The following is a 12709-nucleotide window of genomic DNA, read 5'->3' as shown; positions in this document are numbered from 1 at the left end:
AGCAGGGACAAAGAAATCAGAATCTCCCCAGTTCATTCTGACCTGGTTTCTCCAAGGCCCCCCAGCAGGAATCCCCACAGCTGGAGGCTGAGCCAGCCCAGGCCGTGGTGCAGGGTCTGAGGCAGAGCCCTGTGGAAAAGCCCTGGGCAGCAGGGGAGTGCAGGGGTCAGACTCCAGAGGAACAGGGGCTGCTCCAGCCACAGCTCTCATGCTGAGGGCAGATGAACAACCAGCCACAAGCTCCAGCAGTCCCAGCAGCCACTGGGCAATTCCTGATGGTCTGGGAAAATAAGATCATCCACATCTACCCCAGCCAGGCACCAACCACCAAGAACCTGGGAGTCACAGGTACAAGACAGAACTTGGGATTTCTTGGCATTACCTTCCCATGCTGAATGATTTCCCAGGATTCGAGAGCACGTACACGCGATCCAGAGTGAGCTCATCTTACACAGAACCATGCAATTATACTCACTTTTTTCTTTATTTTTTTAGAGGAAGACAGGAAAGAGATTTGGATGTGCACCAGGAACAGCCATGAGGTCAAGAGGTTGATCATTAAGCCATCACAAATATTGACACAGGAGAGACAACCTGGATTCTATGAAACACATTAGAAACCTAAAATCAGAAGAAAATTGCATGTGTGTTTCCACATATATGGACAGGTGCATTAAAAAGAGAATTAAAAGGTCTTTAAAAATATCCTTGTTAATAAAAGCCAACTTTTACAACAAATTTGTTCAGGAAAATATGGAAATTTTGAGAGCAGATTTTTGACACTCTATCACCTTCCAGCAGCTAAGACCAACTGATTTAGAAAACACACAAGCTGCTCTGTAAACATCTGCTGAAATATGCAGAACTGTAACAGCCACTGTGACATTACAATTTCTGCCTTTACTCAGACCTGTGTTTTACTGGCTTTGAACACAATTGTGCTTTTCCTGCAAGTCAGTGGTACAGGTTCCCTCTTCCCAGTGCAGGCCTGGTGGGAAGGCTGCTGTTCAAAGCATCATTCTTTAACATTCACCCATCCCTAAATTCTGTCCCAAGGCAAAAAGAGGAGGAGAGGGACAGAGCCAGCAAGTGACACAGAAGCCCTTGGCTTGAATGCTACTTCTTCAGTGCATAACTCAAAATCCTCACGTGCACAAAGGCAGCTTCTGAGAGAACAAATTTAAGAGGTATTAAGCCTCCTTGCTGATATCATATTAAATTTCTTACAAACTCTAATAAAATTTCATTGTACCTGGGTTATTTTTTTTGTTTAGCAGTCTTGTCACAAGAGCAGACTGAAGTTCTTCACTGATCCAAACCTGCATTCAAGCCCCTCGAGATGCTGGAAACACATCACTACAGCAGAGGCAGTTTTTCTTTCTACAAGATTAATTGTATTTTACAAGTCTCAAGTACTCAAGATTAGGAACAAATATAAATTGTGATAATAAACTTCATTTGGACTATTGCTACTTCCTATGGACTTAGTGGTGCTGTATGTCTTTATTTTATTTACTGATATACACACGGACAGAGATGCAAACAAATGTGCATTTATCAGTTAAATCATCAGCAATGCTACCACAGCCTGCAGCCCATTGCATGCACCAAAACAGGAATGAACAGAAGTGGTTGCTTGCTTGTTAATTAGAAGACAATTACAGATAAACAGATGATAAAGAGAGCACACAAAATCTTTGAATTAAAGTTGGTTGGTTTGGGGTTGTTTTCTGGTTTTGGTTTTATTTTTGGTTTTGGGGTGGGTTTTCTCAGTTTTGTTTTGTGAATAATATGAGAGTTCCCATTCCCTTTTAAGGAAGTTTGGGAGGGTAAAATCAGCCATCAAGTGTGCAAAGAATGGAAAATACAGGTAAGTTACAGTCAGCTGCTGAATTGACAATCTGTGAACACTGGAGTAGGGTGTGAAGAACTGGAGGTAGCAATGATATAATAAACATTTCACTGGGTTGAAAGAAAAATTATACAAATACTGAGCAAACCAAAACAGTTACTGTGAGTAATACCTTGCAGTACAGCTGAAATGACAGAACTGCATTTCTAGGGTTATTTGCAAAACACTTTCCTCTGTCCCTCCTGCCTCCACCCCGAACAGTTCAGACATTTTACACAATTGACATTTTTATTTCAAAGACGGAGTTGTCTGACCACGGACAACCTTATTTTCTACAATGCTGTATGTACAGCATCTCAGCTAACAGAGGATATTTTCTTGCCTGCAAGGCCGAAGTAAGACCATGCCACAAATAAACACCATAATCTGCAACAAACCAATGTAAACAAGAAAAAAAAGGAGGACAAAAAAAATAGATACCAAGGAAAACAGCACACGAGGTTAACACATACTCAATATTTAATACTGAAGATCTGACATTACACCATATACTGTCACTAGCACAGAGCCACAACATTCCAGACTCTGCATCAGAATCAACCCTTCAAAGGAGCTGACATATCTATGTGGTGCTGGATCCACTCAAGGTACTGACTAACTTTGGTGTAGACTCCAAATTTCTCCCTTCTTCCACAGCCCTCACCCCAGCTCACCAGTCCTACCAAAAACCAAGTATCCTTATATCTAGTGAACAGAGGGCCCCCGCTGTCGCCGCTGCAGGAATCTTTCCTGTCCCCCAGGCTGCCGGCACACAGCATGTTCTCAGAGATGGGGAAGCTCATGGCCTGGGCGCACTCGTTCCGGGGCACGACGGGGATTTCGATGTACCTGAGGGAAGCGGCGTAGCTGTTGTTGTGCTCGCTCGTGCTGCCCCAGCCCGTCACCACCATCCGCCTCCCGCTCCTCGTCAGCTCCTGCTCGGCCAGGTTGCGGGCGGGAAGGCAGATCGGGAGCGCGTATTTGTAATACATCACGTGCTCGGCCAAGTGCAGCATGCCTATGTCGTTGTCTGAGGTCTTCTTGGTGTAATTCTCGTGGGTAATCCATTTATCAACCCAAATGGTTTGCTCGTCTGCCTCAGAACGGAAACGGAATTTACCTGGAAGAGCAAACAAGACGATGGATGCTGTCAAAGCTTCCTTTCCTTTGAAGACCAAAGCATCTGGATTACACCGGCTGTTAGGACTGCACTCCATGTTTTTCCTTCTCTTGTAATACAAGTGTTTATGTCATAAGTTAACAGTGTTCTTAACAGATGGACAAATCTTCGAACTTTCCATATTTATGGAAATCACGAATACCTAAAGAGCTCTGGAGCTCTGGTCATCAGCTGAGAAACCAAACTGCCCTGTGATGTTCGTATTTCAGTACAGTTGTGCAATGTGAGTCACCTTCAGGAGGAAAACAACCTTCTGGGAGCCAGCATTAAAAGTTGGGAGAGCAAGCACAGCACAAAACAGGACATTTACAACAGGACATGAGCTTTATGCTGCACAGCCAGGGCCTGGATGGCTGAATGTCATGATTTGTAAGATAAAAGTTGACTGATGGGTAATATTATTCCTTTCTGAAATCCTGCATCTGTATTTTAAGGAATTTTTCACTGCTTAAGACTCCTCAGTTGCTATCTATGCTACATGATCGTGGCTACTTTGTGGGGGGCCAAGCAGTTATGGAACAGCAAGCAAGAAACTATGCTGATAAGGGCCAGAAATGCAAGAAGTCATCTGTGATACATTGCAATAGGAAAGGCAGAGCTAGGTTTTCTGGTGGGCTGTCAATGAGGTCTTGCAAGTTTTTTTTCTGTAAGGAGTGTCTCCAAGCACAGGGAGACAAGCCACAGTAGTTACAGAAATGTATTCTCAAAAGATCCCTTCAATCCAGCTTTGGATCTTGGTCTTCCAGACCATTTATTTCTGAGTTTCTCTTCTTAGTCCTCTGCAGACAGACCATGGACAGTTCACACATGGCTGGAGCAGACAGCTGAAACTGCTCTGATGTCTTGTACCAAGTGGCACCAGCCCCTGATGGACTTGCTGGTACTGAGCCGACAATCACAAATCAGTTTTTCTCTCCTATCACAATCTCTTTTCTTTGTGGTGACAGTGTCCACAGCACCCCTGAGGCAGCCTGAAACCACTGTGGCTGGGGCCTGGCTGGCAGAGCTTTATTCCTGCCTTCACAGATCCAAACTCTGCTTTAGGCCTCAGAAATAACTCTGGACTCAGCACTGTCAGACCATCTCCTCTAAGGCAGAGTGCCTGTGCCTGCTGTGGGGTCACGCTCTCTGTACACCAGCACAGCCACCAAGGGTCTCCATACTGAGGCACCCATCAATCATTGGGTGACACCTTTGGCAATGCACTGACAGGTGGGGACTCCCTTTGGCTTCTGGTGGGTTATCCACCCCCAGAGTTTTAAAACCCACAAGTCCTGGATGTACACCTGGATGTACTGAACCCAGAGGCTGTGGAAATGCATCGAGTTCCTTCTACACAATAAGGACCATCATAATCCTTCTGCTGGCACAAAAATATTAACTCTGAAGGTAGAAACAGTGTTTTGGACTGAATCAGTACATGCACCTATCTGCTCTATCTTCTTGGAGTTCTGAACACACGGAGTTCTGGATGCTCTTAGGCTGGTGATGCAGGAACAGGAGCCACAAACAGGAATATTGTAGTAGTCTCAAATCCCTCTTCCAAAACTTCAGCTACTCTGAGAAGTAACTTTCTCTTTCAGACACTAAAAAGCCAAATGAGCACTGCTACAAGACTTCTCCCCAAGCTGAGTGTAAACTCAGATACAAGTTCCCCCTCCAGTTTTGCTCCTGTGGATGGCAGACTGCAGTGGGACAAGTCCACAAGGGTGAGGGATCCCAGCCTGACAGACACAGGTTGAGTGCCACTGTGCAGGCTCAGTATGAGCACTTTCCTGGCTGTCCCCATGGACACGGCAATGTCTCCATCAAAGCTCTGTTCCTTGTCCCTCACAGATGTCTCCTGTGAATATTCTGACACTCAGAGGACCCAAGCTACATCACACACTTTTCAATTCATTCCGTCTGTTGGATGTACATAAACTTATTGTCTCTGCACTCAAGCACCTGCACATTCACAGTGTGTATGGAACATGCACACAGGGCATCTATTTTTAAAGCTATATACAAAGACAATATATTGGCAGGACTCTCCACAAATACTAGGAATAATCTATCCTTTCACTAATGGAAAGCAGGTAGTGGAGCTGTTATGCCTCAGCACCAATGGTAGAAAGAACACATTGTTAAAAAAAAAAAAATCTGTGTAAGTGTGAATGAAACACTAATTATTTTTGTCTGTTAATTCAGGAGAAGCACTCACTTGACATAGTGACATTTGCTCATGCTCCAGAGCAGCAGAGCAAGTAAAGGCAGTGTTGCCATTCTGCAGCACCTCTCCAGAGAAAAGAGTCTTAAGTAACAGTATTTAAATACATGAAAATTCAGGAAGAGACCCTGTGACATTCTCCTCTGGGATCAAGACTTTTTTTCAGTATTGGGATGGCCTTAAATATTTTCATCGCCAGAAAAACACAGGCAGAAGAGACCAAGTCTTTCTACCAGCAGCAGTGCTCAGAAGACATCACCTCACTTCCAGAGTAAGGTTGATAATGGCTCAAATGAAATCAGATTTTTACTAAACTTTGTTTTAAGCTAAGGTGCATATTAAATACTGCCTAGACAAGTCACTCCTACAGCCAAGGACTTTTGTCTTCAGAACCTGCTAGTCTTTTTCCTGAGATGATAATTGTTAGGAATTAAACAGTTATACTTAAAAACACAGGGACAGGTGATTTTCCATACCAAGTTTAACTCTGAACCCCTTGTGTTCCTCAAGGCAGTGTGCTGCTGTTAGGACCCAAGCTGGATGGATGAGAACACCCCCACACAGAAACTTCCCTTCGGTATTTTGCAGCATAATCTGAAACAAGACAAGGGAGGTGTGACACTGCATGGAGCACAGCTCACAGAATACTTTACTCATTCTTCTTGGATGCTGCCAAATACCCAGACTTATCAAGCACCAAAGCATATCACATTCACTGAAGCCAAAGCTCTACAGGGGGACAAAAGCTCTATGAATAGAGTCTCTGTGAAATACCTACAAAAAAGTTTTGAATGTTCTTCCTGAATGAGAGCTGACTTCACCCAAATCAGCATGGGGTGATGCTGGTCACTGCAAAGAAGCACTTTGTACTCAAAGCTTTGAAAGAGCACAAATGAGGGGTGTGTCCCACACCAGAGACCGCACATCATCTCAGGCTGCAGCTCTCACGCTATGGTGGAAAAGGCCCATTAATATCAAAGGGAACCAGGCCCTAATTATTTGCATTCATTAGTTCCATGGTAAGCTCTGTGAGGTCTCCCTTTTCTCTGTGATAACCCAACCTGCCATGGCATATTTTGCTGATTAAATCTGCTAACTTGAATTTATGACAGACAAGGCTTATAAGAAAGGGCAGGAAGATCACCTCCCAATGGAAGGCTGTTGCAGGAGCTGAAGAACACATCACACACCATCAGTTCCCAAGAATGGAGCAGCAGAGCAGGTGAGTGCCATCAGCATCCTCTCTCTTGGCAGTGTTGGCACAGTAAAGTCAAAAACTTGGCAACAGCAACAAGGTCAAGAACCCCCACAGATACTAAATTATTTTTTCCTGCTACTCCAACCTTTGGGATGCTTTTGAAAAAGCCAAGGGAATCTTAGCTTCATACAACACCGTCAGTAAGAATGCAAGACCCTTTCCGGAGCAGAAAGGCAGGCAGAGCAGTTCAGGAAGAGCCTAAACTGTTTGTGGCAAAGAATCTCCTTCTCCTCACCTGCCAAGGGCTGCCTCCTCTTCTTCCAACTGTTCCATCAATGAGTCGAATATTGAAGTCTGCTTTGGCTTCAATGTAGTCCAACTTCACTCTTCCACAGGGGAACTCCACTGCAGAGGATGCAGAGAAGTTCACCAGCAAAGCCCAGATCATCCAATCCTCTTTCTAGAGGATTTCCTCTGTCTAACCTAGGCAATATTGTTCAGAGGCTTCATGGAAGTCCCTCACTGCTTGGCAGAGGAGCCTCCTGATTCCCCTCTATGTCTCCGTGAGGCAAACATGGATTAAGGGCCATAAAGTGGGTATGGAGCTGGGAGATACAGGCAGAGTTAGTCTTCATGGAACAGCTGTTTTGAAAATGAGTACAAAGTACACTGCAGACAAATCTCCCCTAAAATTCTTTTACATCAGTCTGATCAATCCTCTGTCAAAGCTGGACTACAAACACCCTGCTCTTACCTACAGGCTCACACGTGGTGTGGTCATCCTTGAGCTGATACCCTGATGCGCAGCTGCACAGGCGATGCTGCTTGGCAGGGTCCTCCCTGCAGAAATGTTCACAGCCCCCATTATCCATGGAACAGTTGCTGTATTTGACCTCTGTGGGAAAAACAAAACAGCAAGAGAGACGTGGAGCTGGGAAGTCAGAGAAAGGTAAGGTGGCAAAGTGACATTGTGCTTCGAGTGGGTAACAGCTGTCAGTGGATTTGGAATGACAACTGTGGGCTTCAGTGACACTCCCGCCACTAGACAGCAAACAGACCTGGCTCCAGAATCAGGCAGAGGGGAGATGGAGGAAACAGATTACTGTCAGGTAGACTGAAGAACAGAAAATTCCCTGTCACTATGTGCCAAGTCACACAGTGAAAACTGTTGATGATATATGACATACAGCACTCATCCCTAAATATGCTAACCAGCTTTTGTCCAAGGAAGGAACCGTCACAGTAATAAAATATTTGCAGTGGGTTGGGTTTTCCTCTGGGTTTAAAAACCCCACCATAATCCTTGTGTTCACAATACTGAAGTGAACTCCAGCTTCACAGAGTTATTTCCAGTACTGTCCAAATTTAGATATCTCGTATCTCTAAAATTCTCCTATGGCAACACAAAGTTAATTTTGCTTTAGATAAGCACAGATAAACCTCTTACTACATCAAGAAGCAAGAGAGAAATCACATTAGTAAAGAAAGAGTTTGCTGTGCAATGACTGAAGTGTCCATCCCTATCACACAGAGATCCCTGTCACAAAGGATGAAATTTTATAGTGGATTAAATGCAGTGTTACCATAACTGCACAAAACCCCCTCCCAGCCTTTGTTACAGATGCAGGAAAATTTTCCAATATTATCCTTGCAGATCCCATTGGAACAAGGATGTGGCACACACTGATCACCATCTGAAACAGAGGTAGGAAAACTCAGTCACTGAACCATACAGAGCTCACAGATCAAACATCAACACAAACAGAACCTCCCCAGACTCCCATGTATCAGCATGTTTCTGGCACTTAATGTGGCAGAATGTGGCACTTGGCCATAGACAGGGCCATCAGTTTGGCTTCTCAATTCCATCTGCAGAATGAGTGGAGTGGGCAGAAGGGGAGGAAAGAGGCAGGCAGGGCAGCAGCAGGTTACTGCTGGACTACATCAGGCATGGTTAGAGCATCAAAGCGTTTTTCACCAATTCCTTATCCCTGGGAAGATGACTGATGATAGGTATGGGTGCACCTCAAGTGTTTTAGGAAGGCTGTTTGTATGATAGAACAGGAAAACATCCTCTGCACACCCCTTATGAGAGAGAATGAGAATTTGAATCAGTATATGACACATGGTAGGAGGAAGGCTGAGTACGAGTAACTCCTGAAGATGCACAGAGAAGTGATTAGGAAAGTCTTTACTTACCTACATACTTGGTCCAAAAATTTAGCTGTGGAGAAACAGAACTTGTATTACAGTGAGAAAACCATTTTTAGCAAGTGAGGGATTTAAAGTGCTTCGTGGTCTTGGCCAACAGGACACAGCACTGGGGTCAGTAACATCAGTCTCATTCTTCTTGGCACTACAAACCAAGAAAACCAGCCAGTGATCCTCCTGCACTGTCTCTGCTAAGCACAGACCCCCCTGCTCTGCTTGCAGGCAATTTTCTTGGCACTTACGCCCAGGTAAGCCACCTGAGTTCACCTGAGCCCAGTTAGACAAAACATGGGCATTCCAGGGACAGCCCTGCCTCTCCTCTGGGGTCTGAGGGACAGCAAGGACTGGGTCATCCTACGCTTTGAGCCTATTTTGCTCTACATAGCAACAGAGAGTCCAACACAACAGAACAACTGAGTGTGGAAAGGGGCAGCAATCAGCAGGCAGCAAACATAGTGTCCAATTCAAAACAGGAGTTTGGAGATGTAGAGAGAGAACACAGTAATAAGAGAAGCGATTGTCAGGCATAACTGGGAGACTTGGGAGATACACTGAAAAGCAGCCAGGACTGGTGAATGGACAACAAAGGGAAAAGAATGGAAGGACTGGGAAAAACTTAGCAGCAGCATGAATAGCCAGTGGGGTGAAACAAGGATTGGAATTAACTGGGACCCAAACCTCACCAGGTGGGTCAGGTGGGACATGCTTGAACAGCCAAGCTTTGTGGCCCATAGAGGGGTAACTTGACAATCACTAACACAGTGTCACTCAAAACCACGCCTACACTCGAGGAGTCAGGAGAGATCCGTGTTCAGTACTGACAGCATGATCTCCTGTGCCCTGGACTGCAATGTTTTAAGGAAATAATTGATTGGCTAAGTTCCCCACTCATCCTCAAAAAAGACAACTTACTGTTGCTTCCTTGGTTTCAAATATCTCACTGGCCTCTTCAAAGTCACAGTGCTCTTCAACACACTCACGCTCCACAGAGCCTGGCTTGAGCTCCTCCAGGAAACTGTTTGCCCGCTTCTGGATTCTCAGGACTTGGTTTGCGTCTTTACCGCTGTAAAATACTGCAAGCAAAAAGATGAAAACACAAACAGAGAAAAGAGCTGGCTGAAAACTGGCAGTGGCGCTTCCCAAAGGACACCAATGAGAGCAACAGCCTCTCTCCAGTACAGCAAGAGAGGCTGCCCTAGACACCATGTGCTGTTTGTGCTGTGCTGCAGAAGCAAGCTCCAGCCTTTGCCCTGTGGTACTGTGACAACTCCTGGGGCTCAGCAGGGCTCTGACCAGGCAGCTGCCATGGCCCCAACACCGTCTGTCAACATCTGCTAAAGAAGTCAAACCCCCCTAATGGGAAGGATTCCAGCCACTCCCTCTGACTAACAGAGGAGCAGGAAAGGTTGAAGGCCATCACTCAAAAGAACACTTACTTGAGGCACAGCAGCCCCAAGAAGAGCAGGCAGCCAGCAGCACGGTGAGGAGCTTCCACATCCTGCAGCAGGAGTCACCTGAGGAGGAGAAGGCAGGTGTCAAGAAGAGCACACTGCAGAGTGACACAAGACCCTGCTGCAGAGAGTTCCACCCATCCAACTCACTCACTTACTTTCCAGAGAGAGTTTCCCTGCTGAAGGCTCTGCTGTGCCCTGTCTGACTCCAGCTCTGGAGCGGCCATTCACCAGAGTCCCTCCAGACTGGTTTGCTTGTTCCTTTAACACATCAGCAGCTCTGCCAGAACACTTCTGGCCTTCCCTGACACCCTCCCCTTGTCACTGGACATTTTTTATAAGCTTCATGCTCCATTAAAGCAAGCTGTACTTGGAAATCTCAAAGGATACAATACTTTTGAAGCACTTACTGCTTTATTCAGTGGGAATCGGCGTGATCTGTTCCTCCTCCATGAGCTCTGCTGGAACTTAGTTAATCCATAACTTCAGATATTTACTCTTTGGAGTGACATGAAGTGCTTTCTTTCTAGTTGTTAAACAAACAGTGCTCAGGGAGAGCTTGACCATTTACCTGCATACAGGGGAAAAGTGAAACAGCTGAGGCACCCACTCTGCCTTTCTCAGACCCTTTTTTTCCTTTTGATTCTCTGGTAAGCAGAAATGGTTATATATAGTTTACAAGTGTACAAACCTAGCACTGAGGTCTCTTGAGAGATCATGCCCTCTTCTCACAGCACACAATCACCCAAAAGAGACAAGAATTGCAAATTTTAAGTCCTCCCACTTGACTTTCTCATCAAAGCTTCCACCACAAAATAGCCAAGGGAATAAACCCCCCTGACAGCCATGAGTAGGTACCAGATGCTCGTAGCAACATGTTGCATTTTCTGGTGTCCTGGGCTAGCTCTCATCAGAACAAAGTATTCTATCAAATTCTGAACACAAAGCATTTAAAGAAAACTCCCAATCCTTTTCAGAAGTTTTCTTGCACTGGAAGTGGTAGGAACCAGCACGTCCCAGCTCTCTGAGAACAGTGTCTGCAGTGGCACCTCTGTGAGTTGTGCAGCAGAATTCCAGAATCACTCAGGTTGGAAAAGACCTCCAAGACCATTGAGTGTAACCCATGACCGATCCCCACATTGTCACCCCGCCCAGAGCACTGAGTGCCACATCCAGTCATTCCTTGAACAGCTCCAGGGGTGGGAACTCCAAACCTCCCTGGGCAGCCCCTGCCAACACCTGACCGCTCTTTGCAAGAAGAAATTCTTACTGATACTGAAGATATGGCATCTTCATGCAAATTACCTGTGCACTCAGGAATCCTCTGGGGTCCTTCATCAGGGAAAGTGCCACCAGAGGTTACGGAAAGATGGGCCCCCACAAAATCTCAGCTCACATCCCATGACACTGACTAGGAGAGCCCTGACTGCTTATAACACTTTTATTTCCTTTTTCCCTCACAAATTTGGCCATGGACTTTCCTGAAAACAAGTTATCTTTAAATGAAGTTCATCCATTGGGACTTCAGCTAAAAAGATTGCTGCATCCATATCCCAGCTAGGGAAGATGTAGACAATGCAAAGCTCTACTGGTACATTTTTTATCCTCACTTTAGCCATCCAACAAGAAAAAACTTCAGCTGAGATTAATCACAACAGATTTTTGCTGTAAATTAAGTTTATGAAACACACCTGAAGCCAGGAAACATAAAATAGGAAACCTAAACGGAAACACACGTAGTACCCTGTATTACATGTATTACTCATGTTTGTAGCTGACCTGGCTATTTGCTACCATGTAGGTTATATGGTTTTGAACACGTTTGTTTCTAAGGTTTGGTATAGTCTTAAAAATAAGATTGGAAATTCAGGACAGACAAGCCAACTGCCAACTTCAACGTGCAAACCAATGTGTCAGCCCCCTAAAAATATCCTTTTTTAAAAAAAACCCTGTACTGATACTCAGTGAGAATTAGCTTACTTCTTCATCGCCCGTTTTGTTTCACTTGCTTCGTTTTCCCGCTTTCTCCTGCCACTGCAGTGAAGAAATAAGTATTTTAAAAGCCAGCACTTGGGCTCTCAGGTGATCACCTTCCTCCCAACCCATTCCACCCTCCTGAGATCCATTAAGCAATTAAATCAAACCAAGAGGGTGGCAGCCCTGAGAAGGAGTCTGACATTTAGTAATAACACACTGAGTGGGGCAGGAAGTTTTTTGCTATTAGCTTCTGCCACATTATTAAAAAAAAAGACCAAAATTAATTAACCTGTATGGGAGGAGTAAGAATATCTTCTGTCTCTGCTGTTGATTTCTTTGCATGTTTTCTGTAGTGCCACTTAAAACAGAGCCTAACACTCAGGGTCTGATGCATGTGTGAGCAAACACAGTAGTTTTGATTTTCTCCTTATTCTGGTTCCAGGTAACAATACTGTAATGCTCAATTTTACCATTTTCATCATGCAAGAGTATGTAACGATGTTCCTGTTCCATACACCATTCTCTCCATACTTCTGTTTAATTACCACATACAAAGATGTTTTTCACATAGAAAATATTTATGACCATTGTG

At 44.9% G+C, this 12709-nt stretch overlaps 1 protein-coding gene across 1 annotated transcript; it reads right to left on the bottom strand.

Annotated features, from left to right (window-relative positions):
- Positions 1–2353: 2353 nt before the first annotated feature.
- On the bottom strand, positions 2354–10670 carry PROC (protein C, inactivator of coagulation factors Va and VIIIa). The gene is made up of 9 exons (XM_040073764.2): positions 10551–10670; positions 10126–10203; positions 9602–9762; positions 8678–8702; positions 8062–8172; positions 7233–7373; positions 6774–6883; positions 5757–5874; positions 2354–3011 (listed from the first exon to the last, which is right to left on the bottom strand). Exons 2-9 carry the CDS (start codon positions 10184–10186, stop codon positions 2449–2451), a joined length of 1290 nt encoding a protein of 429 aa, XP_039929698.1. The 5' UTR covers positions 10187–10203; positions 10551–10670; the 3' UTR covers positions 2354–2448.
- Between the last annotated feature and the right edge of the window lie 2039 nt (positions 10671–12709).

This window comes from Hirundo rustica, chromosome 10 (assembly GCF_015227805.2).
Source record: "Hirundo rustica isolate bHirRus1 chromosome 10, bHirRus1.pri.v3, whole genome shotgun sequence".
NCBI lineage: Eukaryota > Metazoa > Chordata > Aves > Passeriformes > Hirundinidae > Hirundo > Hirundo rustica.
Note: the sequence above shows the minus strand (reverse complement) of the source record. Positions and strands in the feature narration are given on the sequence as shown.

Bases quoted from the DNA above. Each gene is read 5' to 3' on its own strand.
- PROC (XM_040073764.2), bottom strand. From the start codon at position 10,186: ATGTGGAAGCTCCTCACCGTGCTGCTGGCTGCCTGCTCTTCTTGGGGC. The intron at 8,173-8,677 runs GTAAGTAAAGAC...CCTCTGTTTCAG, and splicing joins TTTTTGGACCAAGTATGTAG to ATGGTGATCAGTGTGTGCCA. The intron at 5,875-6,773 runs GTGAGGAGAAGG...GTCTTGTTTCAG, and splicing joins GAGGAGGCAGCCCTTGGCAG to ATTATGCTGCAAAATACCGA.